The sequence below is a fragment of the Thunnus albacares genome, chromosome 7 (assembly GCF_914725855.1).
Source record: "Thunnus albacares chromosome 7, fThuAlb1.1, whole genome shotgun sequence".
NCBI classification, from domain to species: Eukaryota; Metazoa; Chordata; class Actinopteri; order Scombriformes; family Scombridae; genus Thunnus; species Thunnus albacares.
In genome coordinates, this window is record NC_058112.1 from 20648872 (window position 1) to 20669243 (window position 20372).

Genomic DNA, 20372 nt, shown 5'->3' on the forward strand with positions numbered 1-20372 from the left:
TCAGGAGCACAGTCAGCAACTGAGTTCAGAATAAAGAGAAATGGAAAGTCTGTATTTGCAAAAGATAAAATATTTTTTTAATACTTCTCGTGCAAACACTAAAGCGAAACAGGAACAATGGCTGCGACATAACACGCCAAAACACTGCCCACTGAATTTGACAGTGATACTACTACTTTTAGAAGTAGGAAGTTTTAGTCATGAAATTCCCCCTAAGGTGCTGATGAGCTTTTTAGCTGGAAAACTTTTCAAGAAGAGACAAATGTTCTTATAAGTAAGAAACATGTCAACATTTTAAATCAAAGTGTGATATTTCTTGCTGTTCATACACATTGTTTTTCACATTTAAGTTTTGTGAATTGACGTTTTAAGATGGTTCAACATGTAGGTCAGAAAAGAATTCAGGGTAAACATTGTTGGGAGGGGGGCAATACAATTATTCTTTTTATCAATAAGAAATTATTTGCTGTTTTTTATACAATTGTATCATTGTTATCGATGTGATGTTGTATTTAGTCATTATGTGTTGTATTTCTTTGCTTCACTTCAGACTATGGCGGTTCTTCAACTATGAAATATCAGACCTATAATCCAGGTTACAGCTCTAAATCATCCTACATGTACTCAGGCTCCAAAACAATGGTGAGTACAACATCTTTATATCACTTTTACATTTCAGCATGTATTCACACATATTTTGGGAATAGTGATCTGTTCACCTAATGTGTCATTTAACTGGATGTTCTAAAAAAAACCCACATCATCAGTGACTCTCTGCTGGGTCACCCAGGTCACAGGATGTGTAGTATTTCACAGTAAGCTGTGACAAGTTCAGCTCAGGGTTTTCAAGTCCACCCTCTAGATTCCTCTGTTTTCAACAGGAAGACATTGGCTTTGCGCCACAGACGTTTGAGCTACGAGCGTAATCAGGACTTAAAAAATACCAACGTCAGGAGACCTGAGATTGCATTTTAGACTTTCACATGCTGTCCAATCTGTCTACATTTTATATTTAAGACAATAAAGAAGCTCTTTTCTCCCAAATATGTGATAAATGGAAATGAATATAACAAATAATACAGAGAGCATGACCTTTGTTTCACCAGTGGTAGTCATATCCCCGTGGTCAAATTTTGAAACCACTTTTCTTCAAATTCACCCACACATGCAGCACACTAGAACATAATGAGTAACTCTGTTTACACAGTTGATTATAAAATTTACCTCATTGTTCATTTTTAGGGTCCACGAATAACCCAGAAGTCAGGCTTCAGCTGCCAGTCTGCTAGCCCGGTCATGACCCAGTTCCAGAAGATCAGTGTAGGGGGTGGAGGAGTTGGTGGTAGCGGTGGTGGTGGGACTTATTACCGAGAAGACATACGCGTAGGTGGCTACCAAGGGAACACCAGGCCGCAGAACCGGATGGACCTGGAAACCGCCTCCCTGCATTCACTCCGGCAGCAGCCAATGCAGTATCCCTGGGCGGTCGATAGCAGCGATGCTGGCAGCATGGTCTCCGACCGGGACGCCACCTACGGGCGCCAGTACGCCCAGAGCACAATGAATGGCTACACCAGCCAGGTGAGACAAGTAGGAGGCACTATGCGCCGATCTCTCAGTGGCACTCTCTCCCGTGGCGGAGGGATGGCAGGAGGAGAGACAGAGATTATCCAGCAGCAACATTCCTTCAAAGGCCCAGCCCACCGCACCATTAGCAGGATTAACAACCGAAACCGGATGAGCATGGGCTCCATGTCTGGGACCCTGCAGCACCAGATGTCGTCAGGTGGGAGCATCTATGGAGGAGGAGGGGACAGAGTGGACAGAGGGTTCATCGCATCTGGGGTGTCCTCTGGTTCCCAGGGGAACCTAATGATGCAGCGTCAGAGTAACCTGTCACATGCCATGTCCATGAAAAGCTTACACAGTGTGGGCAAAGGTGTGGACATTTACAATGGGCAGATGCAGATAGGAGCCAGCATGGGCAACCTCAGCGGGTGAGAAGCTCACATCTCACTGTTTCTGTTCATATTCACAAGGATCTTTTAATTTACAGCACTGAATATCATGTTCTTGTAATTTAACTAACAAATCTTAATGTGGAATGGTAGGCTGTACATGCAAATCAGTATTTGCAGAAAAGGCCTTTGTTTACACTTGGTTAGTTAGGTTTTATCAGCTTCAACAACCAAACTGCGTACATGATGATGTTGACTGATATGAGAAGATTAAAGGATAAGGCTGGAGATATTCATTATTTTTCTTATTGTCTCTAAATCCCATGAAAAACCAACAATAAATACATCCTTCTAACAGGTTTTGACTGTTACCAAAGCTTGATACATCTTATTCCTCTGCTCCATAGAGCCCCAAAAACTGTTAAAAACACACAAAGAGCCAAATTGTTGCACTGGATGACATTACTACAGTGAACAGCTATCATACAGTATGTACTCACTATTTACTCCCATCCTAAATGGCTGCAGTGTTCAGATATTTTAGAAAATTACTGAGCCTTTGTGAAAAATGCTGTTATTAAAGATTTATGTCTTCAGTAGGAACAAGTGGGCTTGGGGCCGAAAACCACAGACAGGGTAGAGAAGTCTGAAAGTATTGAAAGACTGACAAACACATTGTTGGTTTTGGTCTTGGTTGGTTTATTCTGGGATTTGTTGAGAACAAGAAAAATATAGAATAATGCTTTAATGTCTTTTTCCTTAATACTTATCAATGGAGGTGACAGCTCTTCTAATTCTGGTGACTAAGTTTGTTTTATCTTTCCTGAACATCAGTGACATTCTAGCAAATGCGATTCATCAGTATGATGGTGTCACAACTTTTCATGTGTCAAGAGGTTTTAGTGAGTGACTGTGTGATGTGAATAGTGTATTGCCTAAGAGCTGTGGATTGGGAGGTGGCTCCATAGTTGCAGGACTGGTTTTGGGTGTGGTCGCTCAGTTTCAGGCCTCACATTTCACACATCCCACATCGTGTGGTTAGCCGAATTGGATTTGCAGACCACTGTGTGATTTAGAAGAGATTCAAGAAAAAAACAAATCATCTTTGAATCATTACTGTGGCTGCTCTATTGCATTTTTTTGAACATTCAATTTGCATATTTTGTGCAACCATGCATAACAGCAGGGTAATGATATAATTGTATGTTTTAGATTCTTTGGTTTAATTTTTCCACTTGCTTGTTTGGCAGGATCAACACCTTGGACATGCCCACAGCAGTGCAGTACCTGAGAGAGCCTGATGCTGCTCTGCAGGTCCTGGGGGCTGCATACATTCAACATGAGTGTTACAATGACAGCGATGCCAAAAATGAGGTACCTCAAAGAGATTAGACTTGTGTTTAGAATTCCTCTCTGTCTTTCCTCTGCAATCCCTTATTGAGAAACTCGGTCAGGAAAATAGTTTTCCTTCAAGTATGTGTTCATTGATGCATGTTTCTCCATTTCTGGGGACATAAAATAGCTACAGCTTTGCTTCCATTCTGGTGTGTTCCAGTTGTTCCACATGTTGCTCAATTATTATCATTGCTGTGAAGATATGTGGACTCTGCCCTGTATAGGTGTTTTGTACTTTAGAGTTGAAAACCCTTATCAGATGTGACAGACACCATTTTGGCAGTTCAGTCGCCTAATTTGGTGCTTTTAGTTTGTTGATGTTATTTTTAGCTCTGAAGATATTGCTTCTTTTTCTGGTTTTGGAGTTGGTGTTAAATGAGATCTCTGAACATTTCTGATATCCAAATGATTTCATATTAAAAAGAGTAGTTCAGCATTGTTTGCATGGACATAAAAAAAACAAATATTGTTTATTTAACCTTTTCAAAACCAAAGTGTAAAAACAAAAAGTTGTGATTTTACAGGGCATTATGGGCTTGACTTCAGGAAGTCACTGCACACAGTCACAAAATAGCTTTAGAGGGACTAGTAGGCAGATGTTGTTACCTTTGGCCAGAGCCCAGCTAGTGGTTTGCCCCCTGTTTTCAGTCTTCATGCTAAGCTAAGCTAAGGTCCAGCTGCAGGCAGCAGCTTCATATTTAGCAGGCAGATATGAAAGTGGTATTGAATCTCCTAATTTAACTTTCTGTAGGAAAGTAAATAATGAATTTGGCAATTCTGAGTGGCTGTATCATAAAAACAAAAACAAAACAATTGACAGCCTTGTATGCCAGTGCACCATGGATGCAACCCTGGTATTCTTAGAGGAATGATTGTACCAGTTTTCACTGAGATTGTCTAATTTTTCTACAAATAAAAAATTATGTTAGAATAAATTAAAGACGCTTTAATCACAAAAGAATTCTACACATAAGGGCTTTAATCCATGAGACGATTGTTTACAACTAGTTTCTACAAATGAATGATTAAAAACTTTGAATCACCTAATCATGGCAGACAATCAGGTTACTAAAACATACATAAAAAAGTCCAAAACAGAACACTTTTTTCTGTCCCCCCTCCCAAGGTTCGTCACTGCAAGGGCATCAGCGAGCTGGTGAAGCTGTTCAACTCCGAAAACCAGGAAGTGCAGCGTTATGCCACTGGTGCCACACGCAACCTTATCTATGAGAATATGGACAACAAGGTGACCCTGATCGAGGAGGGCGGCATCCCTCAGCTTGTGGAAGCACTTAAGGACTCTGATGATGAGCTCCACAAGAACATCACTGGTAGGAAAATCCAGGTCCTAGTCATTAAAACAAAAACATGATACAACACGCAGAGTTGATCTCAGAATGCTGGTTTTGGGATTTTGCCTCAACCATAAAAATGAATGTAAATTAGTCACAGTATCTGGATGCAACATGATCTTGGCAGTGTTCAGTTATTTGTGTCCTTGAAATTCTTTGAGCCCACAGCAGCCTTTGAAGTTGATACTATTTCACACCAAACTAATAAGAGGATGGCAAGCTGCAACTAGTGACTTTTACAGGAATCCACAGATTGTCAGTTTTTACTGTAATCAAATTGTAGTGTGAGATAGTTTCATTTTTTAAGAGGAGATGGTGAGGAACTCTTTCTTTCAATATTCTTTCTTTTAGTGAGTGTGCTGTCGTTTATTCAATGCTTGACTGTCTGTCTGTTTCCATTTGGCTCAGCCTTCATCTGCAGTCATTATTCACAAGTATCTGTTGTTAATGGAACTGACTTTCATACTTTCTCATAAGATTAACTCCTTGAAAGTTTAGAAAATGTGTTTTGCAACTCCAACTCCCCTGTGTGTAAATTTGAAAGGCATATGCAGTGTGTCTGAGTACACAGAGCAGGAGGTTGAGCTGCCGTCTTTTCTGTGGGGTGTGTGAAGAGGGGAGCAAGGGAGTGTTTATGGAAGTTGTCTAGGCCTGTGGGCCAACAGTATATCTGCCACTCCCTTTTATGAGTGAAGGCCTTGTCACGTTTTCCTTTGAACTGTCACACCTTGATTTGTATCCATCTTAATGTTGAAATACTTGTGTCTATGTCACATGTTCAGTAAGAAACTTTGGGAAAGTGGTTCAAAACAACACAGCAACTGTGTCTATACATGTTTTTCTGGGTAGTTTGTCAAAATATGACACGGAGGTCTTGTCTTGGCCACATACTGTAGTACCACTGTCAGATAGAACCCATGTACCTCCCACATCGTAATCCAGGTTTTAGCTTCACTGCCATTTAAGTATTTCTCATATGTTTTGAAAGGGATTCATGTCCAAGTACAAGAAAGTGAAAAAGCGTTACTGTAAAAAAAAAAAAAAAAAGGTAGAGTGTCCAAAAGTTCTTACATTCAGGTTGAAAAATGAAACACTAAAGAAGTAACAGAAATATGGAAAATTAATTACAAATGTCAGTTTTGCTGATGCTCCCCCTGGTGTGTTTGTGTAGGTATCTTGTGGAACCTTTCATCCAAAGACAACCTGAAGGAGAAACTGGCCAGAGAGATACTTCCTGAACTGACAGAGAAGATCCTCATTCCTCTGTCAAGCAGCGGAGACTCCGGGGGCATCCAGCAGTCGCCCTCCGAGGCAGACATCTTCTACAACACCACAGGATGCCTCAGGTGCAGCTCACTTATCTGTGTCTTCTCTCAGTGGTTGCAATATGCTGCTTCATTAACATGGATTTCTCCTGCTGGTTCACCTGTGCATGCTTGTTCTCCCATGACCATATTTGCATGTGAAGAACTTGTTTTTGGGAGGACACTTCAACTCATGTGTCAGCTAACAGCTATAGGAGCTTTTATCATCCCCATCACGCCCCAGTTGTTTAGTTCTGCTCTGTTTGAGTGCACCCTGGAGGGTTTTTATCTCCAAATTAAGTACCATTAAGGGAATATTTGCAATGCTCCCTGCATGATTTGTATCATGTCATTGTGAAATCTGTGCTGCAGCACAGTGCCAGTAGGAGTGCAACCCCACTCCTTTCCCTAGCCAGACTGAATTGCTATCTCTATTTGCACCATCTGGCTAAACTAATGGCATTCATGGTTTCTGACAGAATTTGACCTGAAATAGCTTTCTGACCTTTCACTCTCTCTGTTTGTGTTCAGGAATCTGAGTTCAAATGAGAAGACCCGTCAGCAGATGAGAGAAACACACGGACTGGTGGATTCTTTGGTGGGCTACATCAAGGCCTCGCTAGATGAGAACAAGACAGAAGACAAGGTGAGACAAGACGAGATGGAGCTTCATTTATGCTGTTTCTGTCTTACCCTTACTGTGTGTATTAATTTGCCTGTGTGTGTGTGTGTGTTTCTAGGGGGTGGAAAATGCAGTGTGTGTCTTGAGGAACCTCTCCTACCAGCTCTACGCTGAGATACCTCCATCTGCTCTGCTCCGCCTGGAAGGACCAACCAGAGCTCAAGACTCAGGGAAGGACTCCATCGGTTGCTTTACACCTCAGAGCAGGAAAGCCAAAAATGTAAGTGCACGTGAGATTTACCCATCAGCATTTTTTGTGCAAGGACCAGAACATCAGTCTCAACGCTGCCTCGTTGTATCTTTCTTCCCCTAACAGAAGAAGAACCAGGATCTTACTACTTTCACCGAGGTTGCTCGCGTGCCAAAGGGGATTGAGTGGCTGTGGCACCCTCAGATAGTGGGGCTGTACAACCGCGTGCTGCATCAGTGTGAGATCAACTCCACCACCCGCGAGGCGGCTGCTGGAGCCCTGCAGAACATCACAGCTGGAGACAAGAGGGTGAGCATTGAGCAGCACATGAATCAGTACTCCTGTAAAGCATTCAAACGCTATAATCTCAGTTTGTTTCACATTTGAATCGTCTTTCTCTCTTCTTATCTGCAGTGGGCTTCAGTGCTGAGCCGGGTGGCTGTGGAGCAGGAGCGCATGCTGCCAGTGCTGCTGGACCTGCTGCGTACCAACAATGACCTGGAGCTGCGTTCCCTCACAGGCTTCCTCCGAAATCTGTCTCGCCATGCTAGAGATAAGAGTGACATGGGTCAGTCTTTCATTTTTTCATCCTGTTATTTATAAAGAATTTGATGCCTCTGAGTTACCCGTTAATAGAGTATACATATAACCTATTTAATAGAATTTGTTGTTGTATCACATTTGAGACATATTCCAGTAATTTGTGCATTATGAGACTCTTTCACCAGAATTCAGAGGTGATTTGCCGAGTTGTAGCCCGTCTGTTCCACAGCACTGCCGTCACTTTCTTTAATAAAGAAGCAATAAAGAAACCATGATAATTTAAATGTTTTAAGTAACTTGCTTAATGTTGAAATGTTAATACTATTGAATTTATAGAATTGAAATATTTTACTTTGAATTTATATGGTGTGGCTCTTTGAAATGTCCAGTAGGGTCCATAAATTCAGAGAGAAAAGTCAATAATTTAAAAAAAAAATGAAAAAATTTAAGTTGCTCAAATTCAGTCAAATTCTGATTCAATAATTCAACTCAAGTCAGAGAATCATGCTGCTTAAATATGATTGGTAAAATTTAAAATGAAAAACTCAAACTTGAACAACTGGATTGGTATCCTGTATGTGCAAGTTTGAATTTCTCAGTTAAATATTTGTGTCTTACGATCAAGTTTTTGAAATTTCACTGAGGAGAAAAAAGGGAGAATACAAGTATAAATATTAAACTCGGATGGTTTTCAAGGTGAAATATTTGAGTGCTTTTCTGTAAGTTCGGTGCTATTTAAATATCAACATGAAGTATTCAGTAGTGGATATTCTGTTGTTTATAAGATTCTAATTTTTTACGGCTATTATTTGGTAGTTTTTGTAATCATGTGCACTTTTTTGCTTTTCACAGCTCAGTCTCAGTAAATCAAAACAGCTGTTTGGGAGATTAGATGTAAACTGTATCAGGCCACATTCAGTCACTGAGATCCCTCGTTTTTCACAACACTGAGCACTGAAGCACTGAGCTGAACACTAACTAATGTTTTAAATCATGGTCTGATTAATACCAAACACAGATGACAGATGACTTGTTCAAATTTGAATTATTGTGAAGATAAGTATTAACCAAAAACAACTGGCAGTGAGGAAATCATGTTGACTACAAACCAGAATTAATTATTTAATTGTGATGTTTTTCATCATGTAAATTGAGTAGTAACATTAAACTTATCATCCTAACAATACTCTTTGCGTAATTCAGCTACAAAGGTGGTGAACAACCTTGTGACCAAGCTGCCCGACGATGGACGTCAGAAGGAGCCCTCGAGCGAGGTGGTGGTCAACATCTGTGGTGTTCTCAATAACTTAGTGACCAGCACCTCCGTAGCTGCCAGAGACATCACCTTCTTCGATGGCCTGACAAAACTGGTCGCCATCAAGAACTGTCACGACAACAGGTGAGTGGTCTTTAAAACAGGAACTAAATGATTTCTGAGGTGAACATGCTGCAATGTACAGACGTTTGCATTAGTGTTATTATTATATCTTATTTATATTTACTATCATATATTTCATCCTGTAGTTGACAAAAATGTGTTTCACTGCTGATCTTCTCACAAGAGGTTTTTTGTACCGAAGTGTTAACCTTGGATGAATGTTTTTTCTAGCACTGCGAAGATAAAAGCAGCCAAAGCAGCAGCCACAGTTCTCAGCAACATGTTCCAGTACAAGAAACTGCACAAAGACTACAAACAGGTAGGAGACACTAAAAATGAGCTCTACATAATTGACTGGAAAGATCAATAGTATTTTTATCAGCAGAATACTCTTTTTAGTGTTGATCACATCCAGGCAGATGCCTCAAAAAAGTAACTCTCTCAAATCATGAATGTTCAAAGTTATTTATAATTGTATTACCTTACCATCAAGTCACACAGTAGTAGTAGTAGTAGTAGTAGTAGTAGTAGTAGTTTTAAACATTAATAGATATGTTGAAACATGTTTGAAACATGTTGATGAGTGGGTGGTTGTTTTTTACAAGTTTCAGTTATTGAAAGCACAAAAAAAAGAAAACGTGTGGATGACACCTGATGAATAAAAAATGACGTTTAGCCAACTTTTATTGATGCATGATTACAGTTTACCGCACTTCGGGACATCTTTTATTGACTTAAAAGAATTCTCAGAAAACAGCTGCTCTCAATTTTTTAATTGAATAAAGAACTTTTTTTTTTATCTGTCAGCTTTCAGCTCTCATTCTTCAAACATTACATTCATATTTAAATCAAAATTAGAAAAGACACCTCAAAGTTAAATTCAGATCCTTGGTTAACCCCCAAAATGGCACCCTCAGTTTAAAAAACTTTTAAAAAAACTTATCAAGACAGACAAGAACAATGATTTAAATTGTTCATGTGGACTGCCACAAAGAATTTGAAGCCCGGTGGAAAAGCTTTGTCTTCGTGGCGCCCCACCCTTGTTCTTATATCTGTGTGTGTGTGTGTGTGTTTGTCTCTGCGTGTGCCAGAGCATGAAAAAAGAGTGAGAGTGACAGAAACGATGTGTGTTGTCTGTGTGTGACAGATGACATTCCTCACTCTCTGTAATTTAATCTCTCATCGGTTGGAAGGCACATGTTCAATAACTATACATCTCTGGCTGTTGACACTTCAACTCTTTCAACATACACATACACACACACACCCAGTCCTGCATGTCCGCGTCTTGGGCAGGACTAGGTAGGTTTACTGCCTTTATACAGATCACGGCTTGCCCCTCCCAAGGGTGCGGTGTGAAGCTTATTTCCTAAGGAACAAGTCCCAACAGAGCAAAAATGCCTTATTGTTTGTTCTATGTACAGTTTCAAATGCTCAAACCAACTTGGTACATGATTTAAAAAAAATTGTACACAAATCAAGCTATATAAACACTGGATTAATTGCATAACTCTCAGATGGTCTGAATGAACTTGAGTTGTACTGTGAGCTTAGAGGTCACCCAGATGGAATTCCATTGAGGGAGTTTTTGTTGACACATCTGTCAGTCGTCATATTTGACAAAATACTTTTATGCACAGTAATTTTTGTGTGTGTGTGAGGATTCCATGTTTATACAACGTCCACTTTGCTTCTTTGTGTTACAGAAAGGGTTTACAAGACCGGATTTTGCCGATACGACAATGTAAAAGAACGTGATCAGTCCTACACTCTACCAGCAACCTATGAAGAAATCTAACCCTTCCATACCATCCAAAGATAACGTAGGCTCAGTTTTTATCTGTATCCATACTTGATAAGTGATAAGAACATGAACATACAAGCGACGGAGGATTCACCCCGGCGGAAAAGGACTTCCTGTGTATTTTAAAACTCGATGGACAAATCAGTACAAATGTGGATCCAGTACATTGGACTATTGATGGACTCAGATGCAAATGTGTGCACCTTAAGCATTTACTCTCTTTGTTTAAACACTGTATGTTTTAGTGTGGAATCAGGGATTTCTTTTCTGTCAGAGCAACGTGTATCCAGATGAAACTGCAACTGTTTGTGTTTCAGTTTGGACAACATGGCGGAGACTTTGTGCCTTGTTTTCTCACTGTTGCAACTCATTTACAATCAAATGTGGTACTGACATGGCATTTTTGTAAATATTGCTTTCTCTTTTACACAGAAATCAGATGTAATTTTTTATATACGGTACTTTGTTTTTGTAGTTTTTGGATAGATAAATATGTTCTATCAGGAACATAATGTGTTTATGAATGAGTCAAAATATCTGAATGTACACCAGAGGAGATTTATAGAAATAGTTTGCTGAAATTTGGATGTTAATACATTTGATTCAGAAATCTTGGGATAATGGTTGTACCTGCAAAGTTCATTTTTGTATCTAGTTATGCGCTTTTCAAAGATGCAAAATCTTAGTCTTTTTATACAAAATGCTGATGTGTGACGTTTGCAATCACTTTGTCTAACAGATCTCAGACTTTCTTTTTCTTTTTCATGCCAGTTTAACTGCTGTTTATCTGATGTAATTAGTGGTGTGTGTGTGTATGATACACAGGGGGTTAAAAAATGATGCAGTTATAACTTTGTTTTCAGAACAAATATAATATTTGTTTGGTATTTGAAATCTTTTTTTATAAATGTTTATTAATGCCAATAACAAAATTCGACACCTTTCAGATTTGGGTCACATTTCTGAAATCTAATTTTTTCATATTGGCAAGTTTAATATTCTAAAAATATTTTAACTTGTAAGCATTCATACAAAAAGGTTTGTTGCAAAAATCTCAAATATTAACTGCTCTTTGGCGATAAGTGCTGACCTTGTGTTTCTGTGTTTTGTTTAAAGCTGTTTTAATATCTCTTTGTTTAATATCTTTAAATCTTTGTGTTGTGTACAGGCAGATGTAGCATCCGGATATTTTTCAGCTAATAAAGAGAAAGATTTGAATAATAATTATCATTTTTTTAAGTGTCTTGCGTGTGTGTGTGCCACAGCATTTACTGCAGCTGTACAGACTGACACTAACATGGTGAAATGTTGGCCACTCCCTGTTTACATATTTGCTCCTGCTCAGACAGGAACAATACAAGACCTTCCCTGCTGCACCCTTATTTAGGCTCTTATTCCACTGCGGGTAATTATTACTCCATGAGGACAGAAATCATCAACCTTTACAGAGAGAAATCCTGGTATTTTGTCAAATTGCTTTATTGACGTGATTGCCATGATTCACTCACAAAGCCCACACCTGTACAAAAACGTCAGGACCTGCGGGTTCTGCAGTCATGTGTGTCTTGCTGCTTTAGTCGACTGGAGTGCAAACAAGTGACACTGTTCTTGGTTTAAATCTGACTCCAGGACTTAGGTCACATGTATTTGCTCTTTACTTCCCAACCGTCTGTGTATAGTCAACTGTCCCATGAAAACAAAAAGCTTAAAAAGCAGAACTCCTTCATCTTGTCTGACGTTACTCTGCCCTCTGCTGGGGACTAATAAAGATTTACTGGTTCTGAAATAATAATAAACATTTCTATATATACAGTAAATTATTTCTCTCCCTGATTAACTCAAATATTTCAGATAATTTCTTGTACAATTCCTCATAAATTATGATACAGCACAAAATACAAAAACATTAAAAATCTCTCTTTGGTTAAAAAAAAACATAAACACTTTGATTTTAATAACACACGGAAAGAAAAAGAACATTTATTTAACTTGACATATAAAAATATAAAGTAAAGCTAATGAGGATCTCCATGTAGGTGTTTATTTTCAGAGATCAGCAGGGATGAGGGGAGTTTGGCTCAAATGTCGTCCTCAGTGACCAGGCAGTAGAAGTCTGAGCGGGCTCCATAGTTGCGTGATCCCAGATCAGACACGTCGATGTCTAAGGGTTTGGGCTCAGCCACTGTGATTGGAGCAGCAGGGAGGACCGGAGCTTTACAGGCCAGAGCCTTGTACACAGGGAGGCGGACACCTGCAACAGAGAGACAAAAGGTGAAACATGCATCTCAAATAATAAAAAAATACAGTGCTTTAATGTTGTAACGTTTAGTCTGCATTATGCATGTTTTTTATATAAAAGAATCTCTAAATAGTTGAGCATCTCATCTGAATTTTAGATTAAATTCTGGTTTTGCCTGTTTTTTGTTTTGGTCAGTCAGTTCACCACTTTGGTCCAAACTAAAATATCTCAACAACTATTGGATGGATGAATCCTACTGATTTTTTTTTTTTTACCTCCAACTTTGCCTCTATTGTCACAATGAGGATGACATTTGTGGTTTTGAGGATCTCGACAATTGGATGGATTTCCATGAAATTTTGTTCAGACATTCACGCCCTCCTCATGATAATTTGTAAAAACATTGGTGATCCTCTAACTTTTCATCTAGCGTCACCATCAAGTCAAAATTCAATTTCTCCAGTACTTTGATTTTTGACCAAAATTACCAAATGACCAAAATTAATGACATTCCCATCAGCCTCAGCTGTACTTTGTGTTTAGTGCTAATTGTTAGCATGCTAACTCTCTAAACTTACAAGGTGAACATGACAAACATTAACAGAGCCGTTAGCGTAGCTGTAAACTCCTAAATCATTTTACTCTGCAGCAATAAGATGCCGCTCTTCCAAACAGCTTTTGCCTCTCGTTTCTGTTTAGTATCTTTTGATACAAATCACAACAAACCAGCCAGCATAGAAAATATGTGCAAGCTCATCATGTGGTACGATTTCCCAGTAAGTTAAAGATTAACTGTGCTTCCGTCAGTGCTTGTTGATTCAAACGAGACTCAAACTAGGTCAAGTACAGTAGGTTTCAGTTGCATGCTGTTAAAACAGACCAAGGACTCTCTCGTCAAATCGAGGCTTGCGCACACACAGGCTGTAAAAGTTTATGTTCTAATTCTTGTGATGAACAGTACAAGAGGTGCCAAACAGTTGGCAAGCATTTACATCTCTGGATCACAGTCAGCATCAGACGGTTTTCAAACGTGTTGCAGTGAACGTTTCATGTTGTCTCGGTAAACAGAATCAGTTAACTCCCACCGTCATTTATACAAGGCAGTGCAGCTTTAATATAAATTTCTTTTGTTTGTCTGTGCAAACATAGTGAACAGCATTGCTATTGATCCAAATGTCTTTATTTATATTTATCCTAATGTGAAGAGCACCTAATATGAGTGATTGAATAATTTGCTACTCTGTTGACTGCTGCTCTTACCCAGGTCTCCAGCAGGGTCCGTGTCTGAGCGGCAGTCCAAGTAGTCAGGGTCGAGGGTCAGCATGGGGTCTTTGTCATCCTGTAGCACAGTCTGGGGGTCGCCTGCAGACTCACTGTGGAAGACGACCCTGCGAGGCATCGCTAAGGCCAGCTCCTTCCAGAAGACTGAGGACGGAGTCTGTGGACACCAAACACAACACGTTATACACACTAACGGTCACACTGAAGCATGAATGATTCTTAAACTGCAGAAGCCTTACATGCATTTAACATATTGTATGGTGTACATTTCCAATTTATATTTATTTAAATTTTTTCTCCCAACTGCAGGAGAATACTTTTCATTGCTATAAAAACTAATATTGGCTTTAACTGAATTAACATTTTGGTTTTGAAACACTGAAACACGCTTGTCTTAATCAGCTTCTTACTATGAGAGATGTGGTCCTACTTGAATTCAACATGTTCTGCTTAAGTTGGAACAGTTTTTGTTGTTTCACTGACACTGACTGTCAGTGCACCTCTCACTGATAGTAGGCAGGGCTCAGGTAGAAAAAGGTGATATGCGATAGGTGATGAGAGTTATGTGAGAAAGGTCACATAAAACTTTTGTGCAACATTCAGGATTTAGCAATATTTAAATCAAAATAGTATTACATTCATACTTCGCATCAAGCAAATCTGATCAAACCTACACAGCCATGATGAAGCAGGTCAGCTGAGTTACTTAATAAATCATGTCTGATAATATATCATTTCTTTTAACCATAAACTCTGGTTGCTGCTTATAATGCATGAATATTTAATGTTTTAGAAAAGTACTTAATAATTTAAAAGCAAGTTTTCAGGTGCTTTTGGTGATCTGAAAAACTGTTGAGTATCACAGAGTCCACTCACTTGATCGTTTAACTGTACGACTGGCTTCAAGGGAAACACAATATGTTTAACACATAACAAATGAAGCCGTCAGCACTCAGAAATGAGTGTGTATCACTTTTTAAATGTTGTACAGCAGCAAAGAAAAAACAGGTGTTTCAGCCCAAAGCTTTCCTCAGAATTACTGACACAGCTGTGGGTGTGACCCTATTAACAAACTGCCAGGAACCTGCTGGTGACACACCCAGCTGATATTATGTGATTGCAACAACCAGATAGTGACAAACTTATCTGTCTGTTACTATGACAACATACGAAATGTTAAGTAAATATATTGAACCCCATTTAGTATACATACATGGTATCAGTCATGTTGTTGTGTAAATCAGTCAGTCACAATCTGGTTGTTGCAATCACGTGATATATTTCCTAAATTTTCTTATTATTATTTTTCTTATTAGTATTGTTTTTTTGACGATGCCTGTTTGGATGATTTATATCAGCTGGTGGTATCACCAGCAGGTTCCGGGCGGCTGGTTAATAGGAGTCACACCCACGATTGTGTCAGTAACGCTGAGGAAAGCCTAGGGCTCAAACACGTCCGTTTTTTTCCTAGTGTGCATCATTAAAAATTGATACACACTTCTTTTTGAGTGCTGACAACTTCATTCATTATTTTTTATGTTTTTGCGTCTGCACTCATTACATTCTAACTGTGAGTTGAGCACGGCCCACTTCTTTCGTTTAAGCACAATATGTTCCCAGATAGGAGAAAGAGGAGACAGACACCAACAGTACATTTTCAAAACCCAAACATAATAGTGTAAAATTACTAATGTTTAATTATGTATTCTGCTGTCAGTGTGCTCAGAAAGTTTTGGCTCACAGGAGCACAAATGAGCATTCGTGTGGATCTTACCACGGAGTTGTGCCTCCAAGTGAGTATGGTGAGGCAGTGCTGGTGCTCACTGAGCTGCTGCTTGATCTCAGGCCTCATGCGTTTGGACTGGCCCTCCAACAGGATGATGATGGGCTGCTGACACAGCTCCAACAAGTGCAGAAGGCCCTGCCTGGGAACACACACAGCTTCTGTATTTCATGATAGCTCACAGACACAACAGTACAACACTGACCTCAAGTGGCGTTGTACTGATGCTAATGTCATTTTACAGTACATGTTATGAGAACAGTGTAGTTTCTTTTTTTTTAATTAAAGAGAAAGAAAAGTGAAACTGTTTTGTTCATGTGTGGCAGAGTATTGCTACCACAATGACAAAAAATATTTGCTCAGTTTCATGTTATAATGACATGCTTTTCATAGGTTATTACTGGATACTAAATGATTCTGTTTTAACAAAATGTGTCTTGGTATAACAACATACCACTTTATATTGTTATATTGCAAATTATATTATTATGTTATAATAAGTTGGTAAGTTATAACAAGAAACTGAAAAACTGAATAATTTGGTATCTAGTAATAAAAAGAAAATATCTCACAATAACATGAAAAATATCTTGTTATAACATGAAAGTATCTTGTTAAACAAAAAAGTTTCTTGTTATAACAAGAAACTGAGCAAATATGTTTTTGTCATGGTGGCAGCAATATGCTGTTGTAGTCCCTGAGTTTTGTTTGTGCACATCTGAGAAAGTCTGACCTGAAGTTGTTGGAGCACCAGTCCTGATCGAGGTAAGCATGGGAGAGCAACACGATTAGACGCCGAGAGCGACTCATGTTCATTAGCAGCTCTGCAGAAGGTTCTGGAGACACATAATATTGTTGCGCGTTGTTAAAATGAACCACTTTGCAATAACAAGTAAAAAGTATGACAGAATTGCTAAATATCCCTGTAGTGCTTATTTGCAGCAGAAGTGATAGTTAGAAATGAGACTATTTGACAGAGGTGTGATTATAAAAACAGTATTAGAGTAGCACGACTGTAGGACAGGAATGTTATCTTACCTGAGCCAGGTAGGATATCATTGTCATTGAGGTGCAACTTGTACGTATTTTTATTCTCCAGGTGAGGTTTGAGAATAAAGTTGACAAACTTCCTGTCATAGTCATTGTTCACATAGGAGATGTAGGCATCATATAATTTCCCATCTGAAGACATGAAGACACAAACACAACAGAGGCTTTAAGTCTACAGTCTTACACATGAGCATATAAGTAATCTTATATCACTTCAACACAAGTCTCACCATTCAGTTCAAAGTCTCCATATGAGTTCCTGTACCAGAGTTTGATGTTTAAGTGACACCTGGAGTACACAAAAGCAGCTACAGCCAGGAGGAGGAGGAGGATGACGGCTGCAATAACAGCAGCTGTGTGGCTGGGTTTGCCTGAGCACACACACACAAACAAGCAAAAAATAAGCATAAAATAATCAACAGTTTAATTAAAACTGATCATCACAAACTGCTGGATGTAGATTCTGTTTCTAGAGTGTGTCTGTACAACTGGGTCCTTACAAATCAAGTTGTGGCTTAAACATTTTCTGTATCACACTAGTTGAGATGCTGCATGTAATACAAAAAGACATGTGCCTATTTAAGTTGTAAAATCCCCAGACATAGCCAGTGAGGCAGCTGACACACTGTGTGGACGACTGCTTCCTAATCCAATGATGCTTTGCACATCTAATTGTGTCTTAAGTACATTTTTAAGTCTTAAGTACAGATTTTTGATGTTAGTTACTTAGTCCCACATGATATAATAAGATCCTGTAATACAAAATATGTATCTTCGAGTAAAACATATACAAAGGTACGTAGAGAACAAAATGGACTGTTCTCAGAAAAAGAACTGTTACATATCTACATCTTATCCTGATAAAGAGCTTTTTCTCTCTTCTCCCAGACTTTCTCCAAGTAACTGGCTAGTTTATATGTTTCATATGTCAACACCCAACTCTGTCTTTATTTTTGCGGTAGGTATTTCTTTGACCATATAACACAAGATGCGAGAAATAACATAAAAGAGCCAGCATATTTACATGAAGGCATCATAAATTGTCTTACTTATAATCTGTATGCTGAAGTCAGAGGAAACGTTCCTCACTGTGCAGCTGTACAGCCCAAAATCTTCCATCTCCCTGAGGGTGATCACCAACAGACTGCTTACCATCAGCTGGCCGGCACTTGGGGACCTAATAAGTAGGACAGAAAACTCAATCGTACCTCCTCTTTCAGATACTCTACTGTCAAATACGTTCTTTGAGGCAAGTGGATAATTAATGATGGAAAGCTAAATGTTTTAAAAGCTTCACATCACCATGAGGAGATATTCTGCCAAAGCACTGTGTGGTTGCTGAGAGGTTGGCCATCTTTACTCCACTGCAGCGTGGTATCACATTGCTTCTCACTTGGGTTCCACGGGAGCAGAGCAGAGCAGTTCAGATTCACAGTGGATCCTACATTCTCCTGGAGCCTGGTTTGGTCCACTTTAGGTTGAAATTCTGGGGCTTTGGAGCACTGGGACTCTGTGTAAAGACATACCAATGTTATCTGTGTCCACTGCAAGAGCTCCAGACAATGGAAGCCTTCATGTGCGTTGCCAGGTAAAGTCTGAGACATTTACAGGGCTGCTGGAAGGCACACTGAAACAAAATGCCTCCGTGCAGGTGCAGCCAATATGTTCAACTGGCCTGTTCACCACCCCACCCCCACCCCTCCTGTACACACTCTATGCAAGACACAAATAATACCTTACTACAAGAAACACACAATTACAGGATCACGTTTGAAATGACTTTGTAACTTCTGGAAATAATACTTACCCTTAACTATGAGACGCACAGTGGATGAAGCTGTGCTGTTGTCCTGCTGTTGACAGGTGTAATTCCCTTGGTCTTCCAAACTGAGGCTGGCAAACGTCAGGTAGGCCTTCCCATCCTGAGTGTCGAGCTGCCGACAGTCCTTCAGCCAGGATAGCTTGAACTGGGGCTGAGCTGGCTTCAGGGGGCAGTTCAGTTGATATGAAGGCCCCTGCTGCCCTATGTAGAGCACCTGCTCCGTAAAGTTGCCCTCATCCACACAAGTCTGACCTACAAATACATACAGAGGAGGTTTACACAGGTCTTCTTCTCAGGATATCATCATTTTTATGTAAGATAACATGATATAAGGGATTGCTGTGGCTCTACAAACTGAAACAGCAACAGTAACTAATAGCTAAAACACTGGATTTTATAATGACACTGACAGAGAAACTGAATTTATTTTGAATCGGAAATGTTGTGGCTGATACACAATCTACTTAATAGGTTATCAGAGTTGATACATCCCTGCTTAATGTTGTGGAATCAGATACATGCAGTAAGCAAATTCATTGACATTGCTTTGCTTCCTTTAGGACAAACACTTTGCATACAGTCTGTGGATGCAAACAGTTTGCATACAATCTGTGGAGCAACTGAAGACTGACACAACATAAGTGTAGTTGCTGGCAAAGAGCAAGAGTCTAATGGTGCATGAAGGTGAACTTGTACTCTTTCAACTTGGCAGATGTGGTGCAAATGAGTGTATTGTTGACTAAGATATTAAAAAAAAACACTGAATCTGCTTCAGTTTAAGTACACTTTCTATAAGTGTTATTCAAAGCATCATATTTATTTGATCTTCTGTCAGGAAATAGCCTAGACTACATGTCAGACAAACTAACAACAAGCGTCTCGCTGACTTGACCGGTTCTTCCGGATATTCTGCGCATGCGCTCATATTTACCATTAACCAAAACCCAACAAATAACCTGCACAACTGGCCCTCTCTGGTTCCTCTTTCACACATTAATTTGCTCTTCTTCATTTTTTCCTCAAACATAAGATCACACATCCGGGTCCAAAGTCCAGGTCTGGTCCTTCTGTTGCCAGGCAACAACATGTGACTGCGTGACAGATAATGTGTCAATAAACATATTGACCACATGCGCATTGACCTAGTATTGATACGCATCCAGTAACCTGATGGTGACTAAAACTAGCTTCTAAGAGCAAAACATGACAAAAATAAAAAGGTGGATCCTGCAGCTATAAACAAAGTCAATGAAAACTTCCCAATAAAACATACGCATACACATCTAAGTAGTAAATCAAGTTTAAGTTTCTACATCCTTACCGACAGCGAGGAAAGTCCTGTTACATAAACCGGCGAACACAAATATGAAAGCGACCAAAATCACAGCCATGAGCCGCAGTCTTCCTCTTCCTTCTTCCTCAGGTGAGATGTGGTGAAGTTTTTTAGTGTGTTTATCTACATTACTACCAATACGTCTTAGTTTATTACAGTTCAGTTACAGTATGTGGAGAGGTGACTACGCAGACGTCAGGCAAGTGGTTGATATCGGCACCTGGACAGACCAGTAAGTCATCTGGCTATTGGCTCTGC

At 39.5% G+C, this 20372-nt stretch overlaps 2 protein-coding genes across 2 annotated transcripts in view; one reads left to right on the top strand and one right to left on the bottom strand.

Annotated features, from left to right (window-relative positions):
* Positions 1 to 11830, top strand: part of pkp3a (plakophilin 3a) — a 16432-nt gene extending 4602 nt beyond the window's left edge. The window contains exons 2-13 of the mRNA XM_044356905.1: positions 551 to 642; positions 1243 to 1997; positions 3209 to 3332; positions 4480 to 4684; positions 5877 to 6051; positions 6541 to 6655; positions 6750 to 6911; positions 7008 to 7190; positions 7296 to 7449; positions 8628 to 8823; positions 9034 to 9121; positions 10509 to 11830. Of these exons, the coding sequence (XP_044212840.1) occupies positions 551 to 642; positions 1243 to 1997; positions 3209 to 3332; positions 4480 to 4684; positions 5877 to 6051; positions 6541 to 6655; positions 6750 to 6911; positions 7008 to 7190; positions 7296 to 7449; positions 8628 to 8823; positions 9034 to 9121; positions 10509 to 10550 (2291 nt within the window). The 3' untranslated portion in view covers positions 10551 to 11830. The remainder of the gene's footprint in view (positions 1 to 550; positions 643 to 1242; positions 1998 to 3208; positions 3333 to 4479; positions 4685 to 5876; positions 6052 to 6540; positions 6656 to 6749; positions 6912 to 7007; positions 7191 to 7295; positions 7450 to 8627; positions 8824 to 9033; positions 9122 to 10508) is intronic.
* Positions 11831 to 12067: 237 nt separating this feature from the next.
* Positions 12068 to 20361, bottom strand: sigirr (single immunoglobulin and toll-interleukin 1 receptor (TIR) domain). The gene is made up of 10 exons (XM_044356927.1): positions 20103 to 20361; positions 18767 to 19033; positions 18262 to 18469; positions 18009 to 18136; positions 17190 to 17330; positions 16948 to 17091; positions 16643 to 16745; positions 15901 to 16051; positions 14106 to 14283; positions 12068 to 12857 (listed from the first exon to the last, which is right to left on the bottom strand). The coding sequence occupies exons 1-10, from the start codon at positions 20170 to 20172 to the stop codon at positions 12685 to 12687; spliced, it is 1563 nt and encodes a 520-aa protein (XP_044212862.1). The 5' UTR covers positions 20173 to 20361; the 3' UTR covers positions 12068 to 12684.
* Positions 20362 to 20372: the final 11 nt, after the last annotated feature.